General features: G+C 42.1%; 3 protein-coding genes across 8 annotated transcripts; 2 read left to right on the top strand and 1 right to left on the bottom strand.

Moving 5' to 3' along the window:
* Window positions 1-1,481: 1,481 nt before the first annotated feature.
* ccdc30 (coiled-coil domain containing 30) lies at window positions 1,482-12,374 on the bottom strand. Of its 4 annotated transcripts, XM_078797941.1 has the most exons (27): window positions 12,083-12,374; window positions 11,428-11,503; window positions 10,527-10,706; window positions 10,168-10,288; window positions 9,878-10,068; window positions 9,531-9,605; window positions 8,997-9,153; window positions 8,833-8,904; window positions 8,419-8,534; window positions 8,233-8,348; window positions 7,967-8,159; window positions 7,386-7,514; window positions 7,150-7,287; window positions 6,366-6,541; window positions 5,998-6,250; window positions 5,741-5,845; window positions 5,415-5,585; window positions 5,120-5,329; window positions 4,850-5,007; window positions 4,625-4,769; window positions 4,044-4,165; window positions 3,778-3,919; window positions 3,571-3,707; window positions 3,300-3,417; window positions 3,095-3,147; window positions 2,766-2,991; window positions 1,482-2,686 (listed from the first exon to the last, which is right to left on the bottom strand). In XM_078797941.1, exons 2-26 carry the CDS (start codon window positions 11,440-11,442, stop codon window positions 2,802-2,804), a joined length of 3,483 nt encoding a protein of 1,160 aa, XP_078654067.1. In that variant the 5' UTR covers window positions 11,443-11,503; window positions 12,083-12,374; the 3' UTR covers window positions 1,482-2,686; window positions 2,766-2,801. The 4 variants fall into 4 exon arrangements, with proteins under 4 accessions (XP_078654067.1, XP_057940135.2, XP_057940137.2 ...); XM_058084152.2 differs by having other exon boundaries at window positions 1,482-2,991; XM_058084154.2 differs by having other exon boundaries at window positions 1,482-2,991; window positions 3,095-3,144.
* A 1,371-nt stretch (window positions 12,375-13,745) lies between these two features.
* Window positions 13,746-16,448, top strand: emp3b (epithelial membrane protein 3b (MAM blood group)). 3 transcript variants are annotated; one of them, XM_058084168.2, is made up of 5 exons: window positions 13,746-13,886; window positions 14,546-14,631; window positions 14,697-14,799; window positions 14,885-15,025; window positions 15,398-16,448. In XM_058084168.2, the coding sequence occupies exons 2-5, from the start codon at window positions 14,554-14,556 to the stop codon at window positions 15,571-15,573; spliced, it is 498 nt and encodes a 165-aa protein (XP_057940151.1). In that variant the 5' UTR covers window positions 13,746-13,886; window positions 14,546-14,553; the 3' UTR covers window positions 15,574-16,448. The 3 variants fall into 3 exon arrangements, with proteins under 3 accessions (XP_057940151.1, XP_057940153.1, XP_057940152.1); XM_058084170.2 differs by having other exon boundaries at window positions 13,840-13,886; window positions 14,549-14,631; XM_058084169.2 differs by lacking the exon at window positions 13,746-13,886 and adding an exon at window positions 14,126-14,130 and having other exon boundaries at window positions 14,545-14,631.
* Window positions 16,449-16,859: 411 nt separating this feature from the next.
* On the top strand, window positions 16,860-23,923 carry zmynd12 (zinc finger, MYND-type containing 12). The gene is made up of 8 exons (XM_058084885.2): window positions 16,860-17,193; window positions 18,515-18,644; window positions 18,727-18,898; window positions 18,980-19,149; window positions 19,906-20,028; window positions 20,109-20,202; window positions 20,838-20,983; window positions 23,619-23,923. Exons 1-8 carry the CDS (start codon window positions 17,057-17,059, stop codon window positions 23,772-23,774), a joined length of 1,128 nt encoding a protein of 375 aa, XP_057940868.2. The 5' UTR covers window positions 16,860-17,056; the 3' UTR covers window positions 23,775-23,923.
* Window positions 23,924-24,439: the final 516 nt, after the last annotated feature.

Here is a 24,439-nt window from a genome sequence, read left to right as displayed (position 1 = left end):
ATTTCACTTGAGTAGCAAATATTAACTAACCATTGGACCAAAATGTGAAGAAACTGTACAGCACTCTCTCGGTAATGATTTTTTTCATAAGCTTTATTATTTGGAATTAACTGCAGTATAAACATCTTCCATTATGCTTACATGTGACGCCTTCCTCTTTCATGTTTTTTCCATTTGTATTATTTTTACTGTACACAGTATTCTTTGTTGTGTTTTAACCTCTGGATGGTACTAATACTTCTTCAGGGCACTTGTGTAAAGGGTGCTATGGCGAGGTGTAGCGTCCGAAAAGGAAGAGCAAACAATATATAAAACAGTAAACCGCAAGAGTCAAAGCACAGGCTTGGACACTATGGACACTTAATGCAAACGACAAACAAGAAAGTTCCGATTAAATGGGAACATGTCCATGTTGCTGGACTGCAGAGATATTCAACTGATACCAGACCAGCCTGTGGATTCAGTTCAAAACGTGGGAGAGACGAACATTTTTGCAGCAGTTTCATAAAAACACCAGAGTTTCATAGTATGGAGGATCGTTGACTCGCTTTTTTTTGCAGGAGGTCTTTTAAAACCGCAGTGGGCCTGTGTAAACATATTGCTTGTGTTTTAATTTATGACTACATCAGCCATTTGTTGAAGTAAACTATTCATGTGCGGCAGATCCTAACATTGACATTATATACCAAGAATGATAATAGTGAAGGGAGAAGTCCAGCCCCCGGTCTTGAGCTTTCGGAAAATGTGGAACGATTTAGTTGAATAGCCCTGCTGTACTATTTAACAAGTTACTCATTTGTAGTATATATTTGTAAAGGTTTAATAAATACACTATGTGGACAAAAGTATTTCGACAAACACTTTGTGCTGGCATTACTGTAAGTATACAAACCTTATTGACCTCAAGACGTGTGGGACAATGCCTATGCTCCCAACCTTGTGGGAACACTTTAGCACTAACATGATGGTGCCCTAGTGTACAAAGCAAGGTGGAGAGCCTTCCAAGAAGCATGACAAACGTTGGTGGCCAAGTACTTTTGTCCAAATGGTGGATATTTTTTGGGGAGAGGAAAAAAACATTTATGACCTTTTAGATATTAATCATGTTTTATATTGGTTATTTACATGTAAGCCTTAACTGTTCTATCATGACATTTCCATTTCTCTGTATTGCTTTCTGCAGTATTCACTTGTTTTTTTCCCTCCATTTTCCCTCCCGCATGGAGCTGTAATCTGTATAACTACTTCACCTGAGTTCTCTATGGAAAAAAAATATTGTGTAGATTTATTAAACCTTTTCCTGTCTTGCATTGTGGCTTCATATACGGTTTCTAGACAACTAAATATGCACAACCGAGACTGAGAAGTTAACCCACGGGTTAGCAATGTTTAAAAGGAAAAAAAAGAAAAAAACCTTTGTATCGTTACCTTGTTTAATAAAGAGACTGTTATAAATTCAGCACAGTCTGCTTGCTTGCCTGAAAATGGCGGATTCCGTTGGCATGCAGAAGCAAGGAAATTGTGTTTATGATGTTGTGTTGTTTATTTATGAAAATAGGTGTTTGAAAACATTTACACATGTACAAGTGGCAAGGTTTCTTTGGAATTTCATGTTAACTACAAAATCAAATTTTACCCAGCAGCAATAACCCAGGCACACCCATCCATCCGTCTAGCCATCCATTTTCTTCTGTACCTGAATCCAACAGCTGGGCAATTTCGCCATCAAACATGCTGGGTCATATTTGCGTCACTTGGATTTTCAGAGTTGCGGTGAGATGGGATGTTGTTTTGCCTAGTATATCTAGTATACCAATACCTATACGTATGTATTACGTCTCTGTGTCCACGGGAAATGTTCTGACAGTCAATCAAGCAGAGCGCTTACCAAAAGCACAATATTTTTACATATTTTGGAACTCACTAGGGTGATTATTAGGCACAACGTCGATTTGAGAAAATTGAAGGCTTTTTAGTGCACCTTATAGTACGGAAAATACGGTACACACATATATATATATAAACATACATTACATACATATACTACATAGTTGTGATGTGATTGTATAAAACAAAAAGGTCTTTCTTTAGTGTACAAGAACCTTTCCAGAGTGTCTCTTAACAAAATAGCCTTCATTTTCTCTTTGACTGTTTAAAAGTACAAACAATACATGGTGAATACCGGAGTGGTATTTATACTATGTCGTTGTTACTACACAGGTTCCACTTTATCGCTACATGACGACAAAACTCTAAAAATGTAATACAGTTGGCGATTTTTCATGCAACATGTTTAAAAACACAAACACAACATCCCCCTGCTACACTGTCATACCTGCCAACCAACCCCCCAGGCCACCATTCTTCACCGGGAAACTACCGTACTTTACTGCTGCCCTCTTGTTTAAATGTTTTTCGTAGTTTAACTTTCATGAGATTATAGACAATATCCCTGAATTTTAATACAAATGTTGACAGACTGCACATCATCCCAAATGTAAACATACTGAAATGACTTATAAAGTGCTCAGTTTTAAATATCGTCAGTTAGATTTCCTTAAAGGGGACCTATTATGCTGATTTTTCGTCTCCCAGAATCTGTACCTATTCCAGCTCCATTTCCTTGGATTTTCAAAACAGGCTGAATTTATTCCACCCATGGCCGCTTCAGGGCACACCCTCTAGGCTGTAACTCAAATAGTGGTAACGTAAGTCTTTACAATAGATTAGAAAAAAAAAAAAAGTAAAAATACATAAATTTTTACCTTTTGTATCCACTTTCTTTCCTTGCTGGGTGGCCCTCATGCATCATCATTGCTATTTGGACTCCCCAGGGTGGAGTCAGTAGTAAACAGTGGGGAGACCAGGTTCAGGTAGCCTTGTTCTGATGGCTGCGGCGTGGAGACCGATGCTCCCGTGCTGTCCGACACGTGCTTAGTTCGGCAGATTGCATCCAAACATTCCCGTGGGTCAAAGGAAGCAGACGTTAGGCTAGTGAACACACAGATGTGAAAAACAGGATTGACAACAGCACAACAATTAAAACTATGAGTCCCTTAATAAAAAAAACAGAGAGCTTGTTAAACAATCATACCTTAATGTAGATCTTTGCAGGATCCTCTCACAGTGCATTCTCTTTGAATCCTGCTAAGTTTAGATCAACAACAGATGTTAAAGTCACTTTTTAAAACAGGAGACGCAGATGTCACCAATGCCATCTTATATTTGACCACTATTAGTCATTCAGGAGCATACATGAACAGTCTGTGTCTATACGAATGTGTTGGTAGGCGTTTTACCTCACTGCTGATGAAGGACTGGGCATTCCTCAGGGCACGCTCCAAGGAACTGACCTGATTAGACAGCTTCAGGGTTTCATCCTGTAGTCGCCTGTTTTCCACTTCTAAGACGCTGACCCTTAGAGACAAACACACATTTATCAACAAAGTGAAAAACAACTAGAAGCCAATACAACACTTATTAAAATGTTAATTCTTGGGGAAGATAATTAATCTTAATGCTACTATAAACAGCTTTGTCTCATTACGTGCATGTTCTTTCAAAAGCTACCTGTGTTGAACAGTTGACGCGGCCCTCATGCCATTATTGCCCATTTCCTCCGCCTCACTTATCTTCAGCAACAGCATCCTCCTCTCCTCCAGAAGCTTTTCATTTTCCTCCATCATATTATGGATGCTCTCCTTTGCCTGTAGGATTAGGGCATTCAATTTGTGGTGCAAGCATCCATGTTGGCATTTGGCAAGCGCCATGTCTGACCTTGTGCGAGAGGCTGGCAGCCAGAGTCAATTCATTCTCTAGTTTCTGGATGGTGTTGTCCTTCTGTGCAGTGGCTGTGAGTAAGAGCTGCCTGGCCTGATGTAGTTTGCTCTTGTTTCTACGCTGTTTTTCATTGTGCTTCCTGGTTGGAGTTGCAGAGAAGCTATTAACATGTTGCACTAGCGTAATTACTCACTGATCTTTTTTGGCAGAGGAAATATGCTTAAAATGGTATAACACTGTACGGTGTGGTTGGTGTGTCTCACATGATATTTGTGTTCAGTTGTAGGAAAACCTGCTTCAGCTCTCCCTGCATTCTGTCACACTCCAGCTGAGAGCCCACCAGATCGTCCTTCAGTCTACGCAAAGATGCTTGACTATCTTTTGCCTAGAGGACACATTTTGCAAGAACATGAGAATAAAAAGGATCTAGAAAAGAGGAACAAAGTCTCCCACCCCTCCAACACACACTCACTGCACTAAGGAGCTCCACTAGAGACGGGATGATGCATCCAACGTGTGTAAAGGAGAGATATCGCAGGTCTTTGTCAGACTCTACAATAAAAACTGCTCCAAACATTCTGTACAATAACCATGCAAGACACCCGTGACCTGATCAACATGTAGATAACTGTATGTATATCATTTCTGATTTGATTTGAATTTGTTTACTTTTTGCTGCTGCAAACCTGGAATTTCCCCATGTGGGACTAAGGGCATATCTTATGTTATCTGAAATGTATAATTAATCCATATCATTGGTATCGGCTGATTTCAGTACTGGATGATCAGAATCGGCAGCATAAAACCCTGATGGGAGCATCCCCAGTAACGACATGATACATACCTCCTCTCGAGCCTTGTTAAGCTCTGATTCTAGCTGCTGTGCTCGGTGGCTGAATTCAGCATTGGTCCTGGTGAGTGTTGCCTCCTTCAACCTCAGGGAACGTACTTGGTGCTGGAGCTCCTCCTCACGCTGCTCTAAGAGCTTCCTGGATGCGTGATAATGGTGAGAACTGTTGAACTTGTTGAAACTGGGCAGTGGGTGGTTAATTACAGCACTTTGGGTTACCTGTTGATGTGGTCCTCCTGCTGTTTGGCTCTGAGGGATGACAAGGTGTCAGATAGATCCCTGCTGTCCCGCTCCAGGCGGCAGGTCTCGCTGGCCCGGGCTTCTTCCATGCGCAACTGGTGCTGGGTGGTCTTCAGTTGTTGCTGTAGTTCTACCACCTGTTCTCACAGTCACACCCAAACGAGAAACAACGTTCATTCTACCAGATACAATGTTTTGCAATTTATTCAACATTAAATCCAATATATTTTTGATGTCCTCCACTATGACCTTCTTGTCAGCCGCAATGACCCTTGCTCTCTCAACCTGCAGCTCTTCTTGCAATCCGGTGGTGACATCGCGGCTGGCAGAGTTGCGTGCCCGTTCCAACTCCAGTTCTCTGATTCTTTGCTGCTGGCGTTCTAACTCGGCGGTTTGAATGTGAAGACTCTTTTCCATCTGGACTAGTTTGGTCTGGACCTGGTTCAGCTCTGCTGAAAGCTAAAAGGAGGCATGTGAGACCACAATGTAATAATTGTTTTACTCTAATATTTAAAAACTGCCTTTGTAGTAAATAAAAAAGAACCTTGAGTTTTTCATTGTCTAGCAGGGTGTTGTGTCTCTTCAGGTCCATGTTCTTCTCCTTCTCATACCGTAGCTCTCTCTCTGCTGAGGTGAACAGACTCTGTACCCTCTGCAGGTCCTGCTTCATCTGTTTAGCCTCCTCTGCCTTCTGATTTAGCACTATGTCCAGGGACTAAGAAGAGGATCAGGACACATGGATGTTTCGGATGAAGTGCTGAAAATGAATGTGTTTTTATCTGTGTCATCAGCTATTGTCTTATGGTTCTATTGTGAAATATGAATCCTAAAACATCCGTTACTGGCAAATGCAGAATATCAGGTATGTACCTTGATGTGTGCCTGGGTTTCATTGACCTGTGCCTGCAAAGCCAGATGGTGCTGAGAGGTCAGTTGCTGCACCTCCACCTGTTTGGTCTGCATGTGATTCTCTTGCTTTAAACAAAACACAACACAGAGTAAGTTTACTGGGCGTCTCATGAGAACACCTGCACAATGTAGTAGATCCAAAACATCCAGATGACTTTAGTCTCCACATCAAATTATCAAGATGCTTGGGTATACGGCTTTACTTTAACTTTAGTTACCTGATCCAAGCACGTCTCTTTGGTCTTCTCTGTAGGACCAAAACTTGACTCAAAGTTTGCACATGTCATGTTTCTTCTAAGTGCCTCATTAGTCAAAGAGAGCTGTTCCTGCTGTTGGAGTTGATCCTTAAGGTGTTGAAACTCAACCTCCAGCTTCTCTTTTTCCCCTTCAACAGTCAGCTTCTTCTGAATGCTGTCACTCAGCTTGGCCTGCAGCTCAGCCGTCTGCTTCCGCTCAGACGCCGTCTCATCCCTGGGGAAGCAAACACATTTAAGTCAAACAAAAAAAGTTGTTCCCACCATCCTGCGGGTGTTGAATTATTTCTTCCCCTTGTCATTTTTCAAGCAACACCTCAACATTTGCCTACCTGAGTTTGTTGTGCTCTGTTTGAAGGCTGCTGAGTTCTTTGGTTAGTAGGCCAGTCTTCTCTTGAAGCTGGTCCACCTGTAGTCTGTATTCCTGCAGGTCGTAGATTTGCTTGCTGCCCTTATGGCACTCCATCTCACTCTGGAGTCGGCGGTGGGCGCGTTCCATCTGCGCTAACTGAAACACATTTTAAAAGAGGCTGTGTGTCTTGGTGAGGTGCTGCAACGGGGGCACTAGCGTTCCAACATGCTACTGTACACGCCACCATCTTCCTGCTCAGACGTGACTACTGATTGTTGATAGCTTCCCTTAGACTATCTGTATGTGTGCGCACACAACAGGCTATGTGCTAACTTGCAATTATGAAGAATATAGATATTTTTGAGGCAATCTGTTCTCTGAAACCTCTATTGATATTCCCATTTATCCACCAGTGTGGGCTGCACTGGAAGCAAGGTGGGTAAAGTGTCATCTTGCCCAAGGACACAACAGCAATGACTGGGATGGAGGAAACTGGGTCTAACCTGCTCTAAATTCCAAGCCGCTGCCGCCCACTTTGTAATTATGTGGACACTTTTAAACATTCTTTAACATTATACATGTATTATTACTTCTACTTTTAGCAATTTCCCAGTTTGAATAAGTTTATAAAATAGAACTCAACACTGTGCCTTCTGATAAAGAAACAGTGGAAAAGTTAGGTGGCCACCATAAGAATGTTCCACTCAGTAACATTAAGCAATACTAGGAGGTCTCTCGCGTACGCAGACGTGAAGCTTGCAAACCTTCTCCTCCAGAACTGCCTTTTCTCCCTTGACTTGGCTGAGACCCTTGATGAGTGTTTTCCCTTGTTGGCATTCAGTCTGGAGACTGTTGACCTCAAGTCTCAGCTTCTTCAGCTCTCGCTCACCAATCTGCAAAGCCTTGGGTGGAATGAGAGTGAATACAATTTCAGTAAGCTCAAAAACATTTTTTTTTTTTTACATGCTTCCAAGGCAATAGGAAATGTACTTTATAATACCTCCTTGTCTTTTTTCAGGGCAGCTTGTGCAGCACTCAGGTCCAACTCCAGTTGTTTTCTCCAGTCCTTCTCCTCAGTCAGACGAGCTTCTAGCAGAGCGAGTCTCTCTGGTGTGCTCTCTCGTAGGTGCTTGATACAGTGACAGAGGAACATGATGCATTTCATTTAATGATATACCTTTCTTCTCTGAACTATATGATAATCCAGTGTCATATTTTTGCATCAGAATTGGGAACATTTTCATTATTTTCATTTAAAACAGAATAGACACTACTGTTCTGGCACTACTTGCCACATACATTAACAGAATGATCTAAAAAAAATTAACTAATTTTGGTTGCAGACAATTTACTTTTTTTTTTACAATTTTCTTAATTTTTCATTGGGTAATGGAAAATGAATAGAAAACAGCAAAAGGGGCAGCATACAATAAATACAAATGTTGTATTTATTTGAAGCCAAACACTGGCATCAAGCCAGCCCAAACCAACACGTGCAAAGTGTAAATTCTTCTTACATTTTAGATCAGGAGTGTATGAACCATCACTCAAACATTATATTACAGGGAGACAGATCATTACACGCCGATGTAGTTCCTCCAGCTCTCCCTCATGACGATGCTTCTCTTCCTTGCTGGCATTCTGGGCCTCCCCGAGCAGAGCTTCCAGCTCCTCGTTCCTCTCCTCTAGCTCCTGCTGCTCCTTGCGAACCCGCTGGAGTTGGCGCTCCAGCTCTCTCACATGAACAAGCCTGTCTTCAATCACCGCATGACAGCTGGCATACGATGATGACAGGATGAGTCAATATTACGCAGTGGATGGAGAGGTCATTGTTGAAGACAATCTACCGTTTGTGAGATGGATCAGTTTCTTCAGGTGAAAAGTCAGCCAGGTTGCTCTGTGGTTCACTGTGCTTTTGCCTTCTGTCATGATTTGGTGTCTGGTCATCCTCACGAGTTTCCAACTGGACAAACAACACCAAGCTGATGTATAGTTCAGGCATAAATAGACGTATAATGTACAACAACACCAACCGCCTCAAGCAGTTTTTTCTTCTCTGACTCCAAAGAACAGACTCTCTCCCTCAGACTTTTGTTGTCAGCATCCAATCTGTCACTTTGCTCTTTGGCTCTCTGCAGCTTCATCATATCTGGAAAAAAGACAAAAAATAAAATTGCATTAAATGAGTAAATGATGTTCAGCTTAGTTGGCAGCTTTTGCTGCAGTATGAAAAGCAAACCACCACAAGGGAATAAAATGTGAAAGCAAAACATCTTGTGTGTTCCTAAAGCTTACTTACCACTAAAATTATTTAAATACATTAAGTGAAATTATTAACATATTCTAATCAATGTGAACCAAAATGATGAAATATAACACTGTGTGAGTGTATTCAACTTAAGGTATTACACTTGTACTTGAGGCTCACACGACGCTGACTCTCTCACCGCATTGTTTCAGTTTGTCCACTTCTTTCCTCAGAATCTCTAGTTCTTGAAGTGTTTCCTGAAGCTCAGATCCTGACATTATAAAAACACATTGAATCAAATTGCTCAAGTAACAAACGGTCCATCATCCACTGGGGAACGCAAACTAAGTATTTTCAACATACTACAGGCATCTAGACTGTTGATTTTGGCCACATCCAGCTCACTGTTGAGCCTGCGGATTTCCTGGTGAGCCATCTCCAACCTGCTCGACGCCTCTTCCAAGTCGTGCTCCAGCCGCTGGCGCTCGTTACGCGCATGGGAAAGTTCCTCACTGTGAGCCTGTTGTTGAAGGATACCTGCGTTAATGGCTGGGGAATTGACTAGAGAAGTCAAAACGGGGGCATGCATATCAAAGAGGGAGTTTTATCATCGCTGCAGGTCTGCAAAGCGGTTAGTGTAATGGAATAACATCCAGTGTAAAGAGCCACTTGCACCACAAACAACTGCAACAACGGTTCTCATGCTGTACCTGTGACATGCCCCTGCAGCCCAACAGCTCCCATCAGTTATGAAATATTTCACAATGACGAGTTAGTGAGAAAACGATCATTGTGGCCATGCAGGTATCAGGAAAAACAAGCAGTGCCACAGATACCATTTTCAATCACATGTACAGTATGTTAGTCATGTTAGCTTCGTCCCGGGAGTGAACCTACAGGAGTAATATTGGTTTTGCTCTGACCAGACCTGCGCAAGCCAAATAGCTTCTTCCACGGAGTCTGGGATGAACCCTGCTGAGAGCAAAGACCATGTGTGTGCAGAATCCCACCAAACACGTAATAAGTATTCAATTGCAAATCTCCAGATAGGTGGGTGGCTAAGTGCTGGTTACTTCTACCAGCAGAGAACAGGAGACACTCAGGGAAGTTCATGTTGTAAAATTTGGAATTCATGTTTTGTTGTAAAATAGTGCTGTTATTATGAACCATTGCAAAAGACACTCCGACTATTGTAGTAGCCACTAAAAAATGGCAACTAACTCTGGTGCCAGTCAGTTCTTCACCTGAGGCGGGACATCCCTCATGTTGCCAGATAAGCTTTGGGTCTCAAGACTCCTTTCTGCAGCTTCTAGTCTTTCAAGCAGTGTTGACCTCTCCACCAGTAAGTAAGCCACCTGCTCGCTGGGGCTGCTCAGGCCCATCTCCCCGAGGTCTTCCTGGGCTAACATCTCTGCCAGCTCCTTGCTCTGAATTTCTGGAGGAAATGTTTTCATTAGACTATCATAGAACATTATTATTAGTTTCACTGCTATTTATATGCGAGTGTTGTAGATCAATGTTGTACTGGGCTCACCTTGTTGCTGTCTGATTTGGTGCAGCTCTTGTCGCAGTTGTTCATTGTCTCTTTCATAGCCAGCCGTCACACTCTCACGCTGTTGCAGCAGCCCACGGATATGCGTAACATAGCTGTCCACCTGACATAACAGAAAGCAGGTCTCTTACCAAGACCTAAATACTTCACAGCTGCAAAATCCTGTATGTGCATTCCAATTAAAATGTGTTTGTTGTGTTTTTGTACAAAAAAAAGTATGTACTGAAGATGGGAAGCTAAACACACTGATATGGTAATTATGTTTTTTGAGTAAACATGTTAAAATTGGAACTTGTAATAACTTTCTGTCATTCATGCAGAAGATGTACCATTACAGCTACCTCCTTCATCTCATTGGCCTGCTGCGAACGTATAGTACGCAGCTCCTGAGTGGACTGCTGCAATTCCGCCTCTGTGTCGAGGAGTCGCCGCCAAAGGTGGCGCTGGGGTTCATCTGAACTGATCGGTGGCAAACCATCCCCCTGGAGCTGCACAGAAATCTGGTCATGCTCCGACCGCACCTGAAGAAGAGGATGAGGGTGAAGTGGATGCTCTGGAACTGACTTTATCATCAGCGTGCAAGCAGGATTACACACAAAATACGGCACGCAGAGGACTGGATTAATGGATAGGCATATCTACCGCCATCATATACAGGCCCTGACCACCATATCAAGTTCAAACCCAGTTAGAAGAGTTAATAAAAAAAAGTTTCTCAAAAATACATATGAATCTCTTCTGCAAATACGTAGCTCTTTTGGGGGAAAAAAGTGCAACTAAACTTCAATAAACTACAAAAAGATGAGAGGCATTAATTTTTAATGATTGTCACTGTTATCTGCTGATTTGACATACTGTTGTGTCACACTTGCAATAAAACAATGCATTTGATTGGTCTAGTTGGAAAGCCGATGCCTTCAGGGAGCACATAGACAGTGGTTACAACCCTGGAATTGCATGCCAACACTAAACACCTGTTGCTGAACTCTACATTGTGTTTTACAGGCTGTGTAACTTGAGTGGGCCCCTCAAGCTCTGTATCTGGTCACTCGGGGGCTTGTTGTACATATATACTACACACGGTTCTTTGCAGGAAAGATCATATTTACAGCACTACAATATTGACAGCAGACAAAAGACTAATAACTAAATTGGTTAAGGACATAGAGAGTCTCTACAATGAAGAGCCATTCTACCAGTCATGTTAATGATGATGTGTGGACAATTAAGGAAGATGTTTACCCCTTCGTGGTCCATGTTGACACATTAACATGGATGTAGCTGCATCTGGCAGCCTGGAAGGAATGAAGCTTTGCTTCTGCAGGGGAATTCAGAATTACACTTCAGGTCCATTGATGTTGTTGAGGATGTAAACATAATGTAGGTAGTCAGTTAAAGTCTCAGCATAGAAAGATTATGGTTAGATGGTATGGCAATGCCTTTTTGTCATATTGACAGCACTTCTTGTAAGGTACAGTATTAAGGAAACACATCCTAATCTTACATACTATGCACCCAAAGTGAGGTTAAAAATCTTTCCAGCAGGTCTTCAAAATGTCTGACGAGGAGGAGCAATATGTTGTTTTTTTATAGAACAGACCGCATGCATTCCTTTCGCCCACGCAAGCTCAGGCAATATGTGGTTAAGCTCAAAATGCATGTTAAAATAAACACATTTAAACGTTCGGTATATTCTAGTAACATCCAGCCTTTACCTGGGAGCTAGCAAAGCGGCAAAGTTAGCCCCAAAGTTGTAATACGAAGCTAAAGGCTAACGCTAGTCCAGGTTAAACCTGAAGACGCAACATGATGTCCGTTTAGTGACTCCGTGACAATCAATAGTAACGCAATACACTTAGCTCTGGTGTTGCTAAGTTGTTGTTCAAGTTTCACTCACCTTTCAGCGACAAATGCTACAAGTTGAGCTAACAGTTGACAACAGGCGTGGTGTGTAGACTGGCTTCCACCAGCACCTTGGCAACGGAGCGTACCAACTGTACGACCATGTGGTGGGGGGTGGGTGTGGAATCAGTCTGGTGTGGAAAGTTGCATATTTATGACGAATTATGGTTTATTAGTCTTTTCCTTTCAAGGCGTTTCCCGGTCGAGACGATTCCCAGTCAAGCATTCGCCCACAAATATGGCAAGACGTTTCCCTTGTCAGTATCAAGTTGTTTACCCGTCAGACTCCCTGCCGCCAACTTTTCAGTAAGAAAACTAGCTATTGGCTGTCCAAGAAATCGCAGGAAGCCATTGCGTCATCGTCTAATTTGCATATCACAAACATAACCCCGCAGAAGAGAAAAAAGTGAGAAAAACACCTTAATAACCTTTAAAATTCTTCATGACTGATTTCTTAATTAAAAATGGGCCATAATTTCATAAAAACAATCTCGACATATCAAAGTTCTCCTATCACACGTCGGAAATTTAAAATTTAATGTGGACAGCGAATAACATGATGCTGTGTTGATTCTGTTGATGTGACTCAGTGTGGTTCGTGAGTAGCATCCTCTTCTGGTGAATATATGTAATAGCAACGGATAACATAGCAATTCGGTAGGCTTATCCATCACTTACATTTACCCGTCTCAGTAGGAACAACAATAGTTCCCCTCAGTGTACCCGGCTGCCCTCTCCTGCTGCGGTGAGCTCGCACGGAAGTGGCACTTTGGCAGAAAGACGGATGGGACCAGGCCCTGGGCGGGCCCAGCTTTTGGGGGGCTGCATGCGGGGGGGTGGCGTTCTACAGTAATGGTGATGCCAGTAATAATATTACCAGCAGTCCCTCAAATGTAATGTAACCAGTCAGTATCACCCTTCACAGCAGATGCTACATCTGTGGCAGCAGCAGTTGCAGGTGGGTCTCTTGGGCACACATCGTACACCAGGAATCCATTTGGAAAACTACAAAATCATTATAGTTTTAATTCATGTATTAAAAATCCCTCATTCATCAATTTTATATACAAACAACCATTCACATGCACTACGGACAATTTGGAGACATCGAACTGAGGTCTTCCCAATCTCCTGACTGTGTGGCCTGCATGTTAACCACTCGCTCACCGTGCTGCCCTATTTTGACCATGTATATGTTTATTTTTAAATGTGCCTTTCTGAGTGCATTGGCTCCATCCTGCTCAGTCTTTTGGAATTTAAGGAGAAATGTGGACTGTTGTGGACCTGTGACCAGTTAATCATAGGGTGAGTGTATCATGACACTGTCGGTGGCATTCCGTTTTAAGTTTGAAGTCATGCCGTTTTACAGCATGTTGTGTAATGTTCCATTGGCTATACATCCAGTGACCTTGCTACAAGCGACCTCCTTGTGTCAGTGTCCTCACGTACCATGCAACAACGTTAATTTTTCCACACAGTCTTTGAATTACCACAGAGTTGGCGTCGTTGGTATCAGCACATGTACTGTCTTAAGACTGCACGTTTGTCATTTTACTAGCATTGCTAATGGGTGCGCCAAATTGGAGTCTTTTTTTTCGGGCAGAGAAAAAGGGAGCTCTGTTTTGCTCAGAGGAAATGGGCGTTTTCTTTGGAAAGTTTGGATGGAGTGAGTGGTAAAAGAAAAGGGGTGTGGCAAGCCCAGTAAGGAGACGGGACCACATACAGGACACAAGATCACAGTAGTTAGTGTAGTGAGGCTGCTTCTTGGGTCTGATTTGAGAGCAAGAACAATAATCAAGGTAAGAAGATTCTTTTTAGACTTTTTCTGTAGGATTTTTGATTGTAGAACAAAAATAACACTTAGCATCGGATGCTATTGTGTGATTTTTCTTTTCAAGTCATTGCTTTGTTTGTGTTCATTTTGACCAAATTGTTATCTCCCATGCCTTCTTGTTTGATGGATGAAATTAGTGTAATGACATAATTTCACCCACCACCCATGCAGATGGAGCTCTCCACAAGATAATGATCCACAATAATCAAAATAATTGCATTCAGTCTGACTTGATTATTTTGCTATTCTTATATGAAGGTTTACAAAATTCAAATATAAGCAAACTTAAACTGTTTACTCTAATAAAAGCTCATTCTATTAGCGGGGTGGCGAAGCCAACTGGGTAAATATTTTGGCTTCTTTTAGATTCTTCAGTGGAACAGCTTGTCTTTTGAGGGCAACACACACGCGGGTCAGCAATGAGTGACTGCACTGTTTTTCAGCATCACCCCTCACAGCGACTTCACTATATTCACCTACTCAGACTTTCCAAAACAGGAAAATGCCCTCCCAACACTGATATTTATTGTACAACCAAAGGGTGTGCCAACTTGGTCACACGCTATTCTCGTGCTTAATGCATTTCTCGGGATGTCCTCATTTGAACTATGTTATCTACTACAGCAGAAAAAATGGCATATCTCCTCATGTTTGTTACCCTGCTGCATCTGGTCACCCTGGCCATGCTGTTCATCTCGACCATGGAGAAGGTAGGCCACAATGTTGATCACCACTGTTGATAAAACAAGTCAATTATGTTAACTTTCTTTCCAAGTCCTGGTGGGTGTGGGACGGGGTGGAGAACTCAGACCTATGGTACAACTGTCGGTATGACAACTTCTCAGGAACGTGGTTGTGCGCTTCCTCCAAAGAAAGTGGTAACAGCTTTGTATCTTCCCCTTTCTCATCAAAATGTGGTTTACTTACAATAAACACATAATGACCCACTTGTCTATTTCTCAGAGTGGCTTCACGCAGTTCAGGTGTTGATGGTCCTCTCTGTGGTCTTCTCCTCTGTGTCCTTCCTGGTCTTCCTGGGTCAACTGTTCACCATGTCCAAAGGCGGACTCTTCTACTTCACTGGGCTGTGTCAAGTTTTTGCAGGTACAGTATAAACAATCTTAAAGGGGACCTATTATGTATTGACTGTAGACTCCTATAGAGCAGCTACACACAATAACCAGCACACAAAGCTTTCTAGTTCTTCTTGCACCTATTCAGCTGTATTTCTTTGGATTTTGTGGTTCTGATGAAATCGATCTGTTTTAATGTATTCCACCCACGGCGATTTATCTTTTTAAATGTCAGCTTTTAACGTACGGCCATATGTGTTTGATGTGTTGGAGTCACCTTCTTCTGTCTCTTCGGTGTCAATCAGATCAATAAGTACAAGATTAGTTGAGCTCCTGAATTGACATCTACTAGTCTGGAAAATGTTAAGTTATGTTTTAACATGCAGTGTGTGTCTTCATTCAGGCCTGACCGCCTTGTCTGCAGCCCTCATCTACACATTGCACAACAAGGAAATCCTCCAGGACACCAGAGAAGTGACTTCAGGACACTTCGGTTACTGCTTCATCCTCGCCTGGGTGTGTGTGCCTCTCCTGTTGTGCAGTGGAGTCATTTACGTCCACTTGCGCAAAAAAGAGTGACAATACACAGCTACTCAATGGAAAATATCAATAGCAAGTAGAAAGACATCCTCTTTTTTTAAAAATCAGAAATCCCAAGTTTTTCAGTCACACAGTTGTAATGTGTATATTTCACGCTTTGGCCAATATAAGTTTCTTTTACCAAAGTAAAAACCCAATGAAAGTGTTATGCATGAATGTCTGTCTTGTTAGGGTTAGACCCTCACTGTGAATTGATCATATACCATGTTCTCCCTTTGCTAAAACTGTACCAATGTGAAATACTATACAATTTGTAGTGAGAACCCTTTAGAGAGATGCATGCATATATATATTTTTGTATGTGGAGAATTTGTATTGTAGTAGTAAATGTCACAAAGAAATACTGGGTTTGTGTCATGTGTTCAGAAAGGCTTCTTCCGCATGACATTCCCACATATCATTCCCTTGTGCAAAGTGCACTGAATAGTTGAAGGATGCACCGTCTGCACCAAGATCATATTGTAGGTCTTTGGAGCTGGTCTGTGGGTTGACTTTGACTGGGGTTTTTCTTGGCCTGCCACTCCGGGCCTTAACTAGAACTGTGCCTGTGGTCTTCCATTTCCTCACTATGTTCCTCAGAGTGGAACCTGACAGCTGAAATCTCTGAGCTAGCTTTTGTATCCTTCCCCTAGACCATGATGTTGAACAATCTTGCTTTTCAGATCATTTGACGGTTGTTTTGAGGCTACCATGGTGCTACTCTTCAGAGAAGATGCAACTTGTAATTGGCCACCTTAAATACACTTTCTCATGATTGGCTTCACTTGTGTATGCAGGTCAAGGGTCAATGAGCTTACCAAACAAATTTTGTGTTTCAATAATTAGTGTCATAGATATTAAAATCAATAAAACAAGGGTGCCCACATTTGTGACTACTTTTGTTTAAATAATTATTGCACATTTTCTGTAAATCCTATCAACTTCATTTGACTTCTCATACATCACCGTGTTGGTCTGCTATATGATATATTTACCTGGAATGGCTGATCCCAACAACCAGTCATTTTAAAAAAACTTTCACTTTCTAAAACAAACAAACACAGGATCAGTCCTGTGAAAAAGTACATTGGTCACCCTGAAGTATCTAGTCGTAAGTGTACAAGAAGACAGAGATGCAGAAAAAGAAATGCTACCATAAAAAGAGTACATTAGACACACAATAAATAAACTCCAGAAATCAGGTAGACAGCCACACAAAAATGTAGTGTTGACCGTTACCATAACAACCTGAAACCACGTCACGTGCACACAAATAATACAAAGACTGCTGACGTCACGTGCCGAAGAAGACAAAAGTTATATTACAAATCAACTTCTTACTAAAAAGGGAATATCTTTTAACTTTCTCTATTAGTATTACTGTTTCTTTTTACAGTTGAGCCATCCTGACAGGTCAGGTTCCCAGCTTCAGTTTTTTTTCTGCAGTTCTAATTTGCTCAGCAGGCGAAAATCCAGACTAAAAATGGAGCCCAAACAGGAAGACCTCCCAGCCTCCGATATTATTCCTCTCGCCTTGCCCAAAGGAACAGAAAAGTTGTGTGAACTTTGTCAAAAACGAGCTTACTTGCAGTGCGCCAGGTGTCGAGTGACCTTTTACTGGTAAGATTGGGTTCTTAAGTATTCATCTTCTAAGGATAAACACTGCACCGTAATTTATACTGGTCGCCTGCGATGGCTGGCGGACCTGTCCTGTGTGTACCCCGCCTCTCGCTTGAAGACACTGGAATAGGCTCCAGCATACACACGACCCGTTATATACCGCTTGTGCTTTTCTATATAGAACATGGATGGGCATACAGTATGTACAGTATGTATTGTATAGCAATAGTCATACTAACGTTTGGACGCTAGGTGTCGGTGTTGTCCACATGTAGACCATCAGGTTATGCACCTGAGGGAGAGCAGCTGGAAATGAAATTTCCTCACTGACGCTCTGGAAGTAAACATACTTTGAATCATTTTGGGACGCATTTGGAGTGAATAGATAATGCAGAAAAATGATCCAACTGGTATATGTGAGCATGGCCTGACTGTTAACATCATGCGAGTGGAGTGATTGAGATATCCAGCCATTTTCTATACCGCTTATCCTCATCAGGTTGTATGCTGGAGCCTATCCCAGTTGATTTCAGGCGAGAGGCGGGGTACACCCAGCACTGGTCGCCAGCCAATCACAGGGCACATAAAGACAAACAACCATTCTCACTTGTGGACAATTTAGAGTCGCCAATGAACCTAACATGCATGTTGTTGGAATGTGGGAGGAAAACCAGAGTACCTGGAGAAAACCCACATGCAAACCTCACACAGAAATGGCCAAGTGGGGAAGCGAACCCAGGTCTTCCCGATCTCCTGACTGTGTGGCCTATACATGCTAACCATAATAATAATAATTCTTTGTGTTTATAGTGTCCATCAACACAATAAAACATTTTAAAGGCAGCTGTTTTTGATACAGCTCTCTAATAGGAGAGAGTAGAAATAGCAGTCGACTTACTTTTTGGATTTGACGTGGTGAAAACATTTAGCCTACTAGTTTTGTCTGTCTCCGGCTCAGAGGCCGCAGCCCATGTGCTCCTCTGTGGAAAAAACAAGTGAGGATGCCAAGACACTTTCAGCAGTCTGGACTGCAGTTTGTAAAGTCCGACAAGTCCTGTGTATTTACAAACGTAGAACGATATGTAGAAACCTACAGCAGCACTTTTGTAAAGGCAACATGCTAAACTCCCTGGTGACTCTCATGTCAGGAAACAAACATTGCTTAAACAATTTAAAGTCAGTTGATGAAAGCACGGAAAATGGGTCTATCTAATCTTTGATGAATGAGTCTTCACAAGGCATTGTTTTTTTTAAAGATTTGAGTATCTTTTTACCACTAAAAACTGCATGTCTTCTCTCCTGTTTGTCTTGCACCTTTTAGTGACAAAGAGCACCAGCAATCTGACTGGAAAGGGATTCATGAGAGGATTTGCCAGTTGCTCATTCCAATTCGCTCCACCTCACTCTTTAGTATGCAACGGGCCGGCCGCATAGAAAATCTACTTAAAACGGTGAGCACATGAAGTATACAGTGCGGACACCCCTGCTGTAATATGTTGGGGTGTCTGATGCTGAGTTGTATTTCTTGTGCAGAAAGAGCTGATTGAAATCTGCAGGTTGGTAGCAGAGAGCAAGCTCTCTGAGGGGAAGTATCAGGAGGCAGTGCCTGCTGCCCAGGCGTGTCTCCGCTGTTCCGGAGACGTATATGGGCCCAACACGGTCCAGCTGGTTCCCGCCTATCTCCTACTGGCTGATGCTAACATGGGTGAGGAAGAATTTTCACATCCATGACTCTACCATGCATCCATTTACATACAGTATATACGGTATAAATGTTTATGTCCAGGCATGGGTAATCTGGCACTGGTGGTGGAGCTTCTGTCCCAGGCGGAGTGGGCGGTACTGAAGAGTCCAGAATGTGGACATGCAGTCCACCATCGACTTCACAGGAGCATGGGCTGCCTCCACACTGCTACTGAAAATTTCAATACAGCTCTTTTTCACTTTGCAAATGACGTATGTATGCATGTGTTGTCATTTGTAAACTCGTATTGTCAATATTTTGTACACAGTAAGACTTTCACACACTTTCATCTTACCTATAAAAAAATACATTCTGAATAGCTAATATGTAAATGTGTCACAAGAACTCGGTAGATGAAAACGTGACGAGAATTCCAGTTCGTGGACACTAGTCCTTGGACAAAAATAAATTCATCACCCAAATGTAAATGAACTCAATAATTCAATTGATAATAATTCAATATTTCCATGTGCATGTGGGTCTCCCCACAGGCAGGAAGAGAGTTCACTCTGGGCATTGGTTTCATGAATGAAGTGAGCCCTTTTGTCATTCATTCATTAATTCATTTATTTTCTACCGCTTGTCCTCACGAGGGTCGCGGGGGTTGCTGGAGCCTATCCCAGCTGTCTTCGGCGAGAGGCGGGGTACACCCTGGACGGGTGGCCAGCCAATCACAGGGCACATATAGACAAACAACCATTCACACTCACATTCATACCTATGGACAATTTGGAGTTGCCAATTAACCTAGCATGTTTTTGGTGGGGAGGAAACCGGAGTCAGACAAACTCAGACAAACCCACGCATGCACGGGGAGAACATGCAAACTCCACACAGAGATGGACGAGGGTGGAATTGAACTCGGGTCTCCTAGCTGTGAGGCCTGCGTGCTAACCACTAGAACGCCGTGCAACCTTTGTCAGTCATATAGTGTCTTAAAGATGACTAGGTGTCTGTTTTGTTCTCAGGTATATTTTGCCAGTGAGGAATATGGGATGGAGAGCACTGTGACATGTGGAGGTTACTTCCTCATGGCTGATGTATTTGCTAAGCAGGGGAAGCAATCTGTAGTTCATTCTCTATACAAAGAGGTAACCTATAAAATTACAACGATGTTTTCTCTTTTTTTCATGTCCATTATGATTCATCTGTATATTTACAATCTCCTTAGGTGGCAGAGACTTGGCATACTCATCTAGGCAAACTCCTCGGGGAACACATCCAAAATCTACAAAAGAACCCTAGCATGTTGGAGCCAGCCTTTGGTATGTTTTGTTACATTATCACATGCTCATTTGTTGTAATATGTTGTATATGGTGTGGGGTGGGTGGGTGGGGGGGTGGCCCCTGGGCCATAATTTATTCACCCCGGCTGTATGATGTTGTGAGTATTACATTTAATATGGCTAATTTTGTTGTGCAAAGCCCTCCAATTGTGACCCATACACACATCTATTTCCCCCAATCAGCATATGCCATCACCATAACAATAGTCCTGGTGAAGAAAGAACATACATCAACAGCTTAATTGACGTATCACTGAAAAACAAGGTCACCAGTGGCTAAATTTATCCGAGCTGCCTTACTGTGCAACCTGGAAGCTAAATCTCAGATTTACAACCACGTGCTTAGAGAGAGCACTGCTGACGCATCCTTGACTGTGCAACGTCCGCACTACTAGCCTCCATCACAGCTGCTGCCCTACATATGACGCAAAGCCTGTTAGCTTCCGTGCAATTTGCCCATGCATGCTTTACCCTTCAGCAAGGATTCCCAAAAGTGTTCAGCTCAACTAACCAAAACATGTCATGTACCGCCAAAGCATTGACACATTCACAAAAACTAATGATGAAAATCACAAGACATGATTATGTCATGTGCTGTATAATATTTATAAAAGACAAAGGTCAGCAAGTGGAAGTGGACAAGATGCTGAGAACCATTTTGGAGTTTGAGCAGGACGACTCCCGAAAGGAACCCGCGCAGATCGCTCTGGTGGCTCACGCCTTGGCCATGCTCTCCTTCCTCGGAGGGGACTCCTCCAAGGTGAGTCACCTGCTAAGGTTACTGGGCATTAACAGACGATGACACAGTGACACAGTTCCCTATTTACCGCCTTTTGCATACTTCCTCTGGTTGGCGTCTCAGTGTGGGATTAGCCGTGATTGTTAAAGCTTTAAAGATGAAGCAAGGATTTAGCGGGACTTGCTAATGCAACTGTCTTAGCATTACGGCATCCACACTTGGTTCTCTCTTTGAAAATAAGGAGGCATTTTCTACATATTTACAACTCATTGGGAGCTAGTTATGTGATATAACAATGTCTCCATTAGTTTGGTGTTGTTTGCAGTAGTTTTCAAACGCAATGCATTGCACTGAGAGCTATTAATAAATTAGTATTGAATAAAAACATGTATTTATTGTTTCGGAAGGAAGGGCAAAATGCAACTTTAATTTGAACAAAAACAAACTGCATCTAAAATATGGGTCATTCTTAACATGGGTCATTCATAACATAGTAAGCAAAAGTTTAAAGGGGACCTGTTATGTTTTTTCCACTTTTCTGAGCTATAAATGTAGTTAGAATGTTGTATTCTCATGTTAATCGATGCCAAAGGTTCAGATAATGAGGTTTGCACGTTTGGAAGTGAGTCCTGAGAGAAGTTTGGGATGGCTCAAAACGCTTGGTTTCAAAAGGCTTGGTAAAACTGCCCCTTTGCCGCCGAATGGGGGCTTCGGGCTTTGACCTTCAGCGTTTACTGGGGCGGTTTGCATCCGAGTGTGACGCTTCTGGCATGAGACCCAGCACCTCCAAATCCGAGGCCATGGTTCTCAGTCGGAAAGGGGTGGAGTGCTCTGTCCGGTTTGGCAATGATGTCCTACTCCAGTATCTCGGGGTCTTGTTCACGAGTGAGGGAAGGGATTGCTGCCATGTTGTTACAATGAAACAGCAACAACCTCTTGTGCGAGAGGTCGGTTTCAGGCTGCTGGGCAGCAACCTCCTACCAGTCCCGAGTGAGCAGGTGTGCAGTCGTTCCAGTTCAATGTGGAGGCAGAGCAGATCTAGTCTTTTGGACTCCTTCGCTTAGGTAGCAATCAACTTTTCTGTACAAAATCCTGGCCTGTATAAACCCAAGGCCATAATCAATTAATTGTTAATCGCTGCAGGCAATAGACATACATACAAATACATACAGACATATTAATACAGAGTGCACACAAGATTCCTAATATACGTAGTTATTGCATGATGCACCTAGAATATAACAATATATTTCAATCTATGACAATGTTGTACTATATTGTCCACCCAGTAGTTCTTCAATATGAATGCTATACAATCGTTAAATGCATTCATAAGAATTTGAGTTACAATGGACTGAATTACACAAATTGTAACAATTTCACTGTCCAATGTGGATGTTTATTTCGTAGCACTAACCGGTCCATACAATTGAATGAGACCGGATGGCTAAGCTAAGTGAAGCAATACTGACCAGTCACATTTGGTGTATGTACATGCATGTAATACTCCTATTTGGCGCCTACAATGCTTCCAATGCATTGGTTTATGGCAGTCGTGTGACCAGGGGGTAAGACATGGATTGGGACTCACATGACATCACATTACGCTAACTACACGTATATCAGTTATTTGCATTGATATTTATATGAAGGGATTATTTCTATTATAATGACATATTATAATTATATTACTAATTTCCACCCGGATTACATTCTTTACTGAGACTGCTCCCCCCACTTCCGGACACGCATAAGAGGAAGAACACTGAATGGAAATCAAATAGTCACGTGCCTCACAATAAGGTAGTTGAACCATATGATTTTTCCCAAATGTGCAATCATTCTCCATGGATAAAATGTTACATTTCCAAGTATTTCACAGAGTGACTCTTAACTCCAGGTGTCTACTGCAGGTACCATTGCTTGTCATTGCTTACCATGACACACAACTAATACTGTTGAGACTGATTTGTCATGCAGGGTATTATGTGTGCTATCATTCTGCTAACATGTTTGCTTTACTTCTGGGAGATGGAATATTTGAAAATAAACCTATGTGTTTGTGTTGCTCGCTGGTTGACTTTCCAAAAGAAAGATCTGCCATCCACTGTCTTCTTTTTATGTATGAAGAAAAGCATATGGCGAGGTGAGCAAGAGCTAGAGCTATAATGAGCATGTTTCTCCTTTTTATGTCATAATGTACGATGGTAATTTTGGTTTTGAGCGGGATATTCCGACGCCATTTGTCCATATTTTGACTTAATTTGTGGCTTCCGGTGCTATGGAGCTGTCATAAAAAAAGCATATTCCTGCAAGTTTGAATGTGACTGTGTTTAGAAATGGTTTTATAGGACAGTGATCATCCCATGGCCATGATACAGTATATGCACGGCACATTGTCAGTTTTTACAAAGCTGAAAGTCAGCCAAAGTCTGCCTTCGTGGTTTGTTTCCTGTATCAACCAATGTCGGACAAAAACACATTTTTATCTTTGTCCTATTCAGTAAGAAATAGGGTAATAGCAGAGCAGGTCAGCTTGTCCGAAGGGCAAGTTAAACAGGCCAGTTGATATTACATAAATCAGCTTTTCTCTCCACACAGCGTGACAGCTGCAACTGCTTGTCTTTGTTTCCGTTGTGTGTGTGTGTGTGGCCAGACACTGGGATTTGGACGCACAGCACTGCAAGCAAGCCAGCTGATACCAAACCATGACCTGACAGAGCCCATCCGGGCGCTGCTACAGCTGGTGAGCACAGATCCACAGCTCACTTCTGGAGAGGGAGAGGAACCACACCATCTTCCCACAAATTAAACGAACATTCACTTCAGGCATTCAGCAGTCAGTTTGCGCGCTATATAGTATTTTGCCATGTTAAAATGTGACAAGATTTCTCATTCAGGAAAAAAAACTAATGTGAACTAGGCCAAGATGATAATAAAAAATTTAATCACACAATAAATAAAAAATGAAGTTGATAATTTACATTACATTGCATTGCACAACGTCTAGTTTCCTTGTCTCGATGCACTCAACGTTCACTCTGTGCATTGGTTATAATCCATTATGCTTTTTACACTGACTATTTTATTTGAAAAGCACCACTCTTAAACAGAGGGAGGACACATTGTAGTGGGTTTTGAATAATCACTTGTCTTTATTTTCATCTAAAAAAAAAAAGAAAAAATATAAGTGGGAACTATTTACACCATTTTGAACATTTCTTAACACATTTTGGGAGTTTTCTTTTAACACTTTCAGAATGATGAACAGTATAGAACAGTGAGGGCATTTGCTTAACAACATTGTAACAGTGTAATACTTTTCCCAACCTCTTTGGATGATCATAACTTAGTATTTACTTCAAACATTACCTCATTGTTCCTCGGCCTAATCGATCACCACTGATACTCGCACTCAATGATACAGCATGTTTTTTGGCATTCAGATTGATTTTTAGGAGGCAGCAAAACATGGAA

This window comes from Doryrhamphus excisus, linkage group LG17 (assembly GCF_037039965.1).
Source record: "Doryrhamphus excisus strain RoL-2023G ecotype Guam linkage group LG17, RoL_Dexc_Guam_v1.1, whole genome shotgun sequence".
In the NCBI taxonomy this organism is placed as follows: Eukaryota; Metazoa; Chordata; class Actinopteri; order Syngnathiformes; family Syngnathidae; genus Doryrhamphus; species Doryrhamphus excisus.
This window is presented reverse-complemented; position numbering and strand designations above follow the sequence as displayed.

What these genes read in the sequence shown, in the direction of transcription:
- zmynd12 (XM_058084885.2), top strand. Translation starts at nt 17,057, where the DNA reads ATGGAGCCCAAACAGGAAGACCTCCCAGCCTCCGATATTATTCCTCTC. An exon ending in TGTCGAGTGACCTTTTACTG is followed by an intron (nt 17,194 to 18,514) that starts GTAAGATTGGGT and finishes TGCACCTTTTAG; the next exon opens with TGACAAAGAGCACCAGCAAT. An exon ending in TCGGAGGGGACTCCTCCAAG is followed by an intron (nt 20,984 to 23,618) that starts GTGAGTCACCTG and finishes GTGTGTGGCCAG; the next exon opens with ACACTGGGATTTGGACGCAC.
- emp3b (XM_058084168.2), top strand. Translation starts at nt 14,554, where the DNA reads ATGGCATATCTCCTCATGTTTGTTACCCTGCTGCATCTGGTCACCCTG. An exon ending in CGCTTCCTCCAAAGAAAGTG is followed by an intron (nt 14,800 to 14,884) that starts GTAACAGCTTTG and finishes TCTATTTCTCAG; the next exon opens with AGTGGCTTCACGCAGTTCAG. An exon ending in GCTGTGTCAAGTTTTTGCAG is followed by an intron (nt 15,026 to 15,397) that starts GTACAGTATAAA and finishes GTCTTCATTCAG; the next exon opens with GCCTGACCGCCTTGTCTGCA.
- ccdc30 (XM_058084152.2), bottom strand. An exon ending in ACTGATCCATCTCACAAACG is followed by an intron (nt 8,160 to 8,232) that starts GTAGATTGTCTT and finishes ATCGTATGCCAG; the next exon opens with CTGTCATGCGGTGATTGAAG. An exon ending in CTGCCAGCCTCTCGCACAAG is followed by an intron (nt 3,708 to 3,777) that starts GTCAGACATGGC and finishes CTAATCCTACAG; the next exon opens with GCAAAGGAGAGCATCCATAA.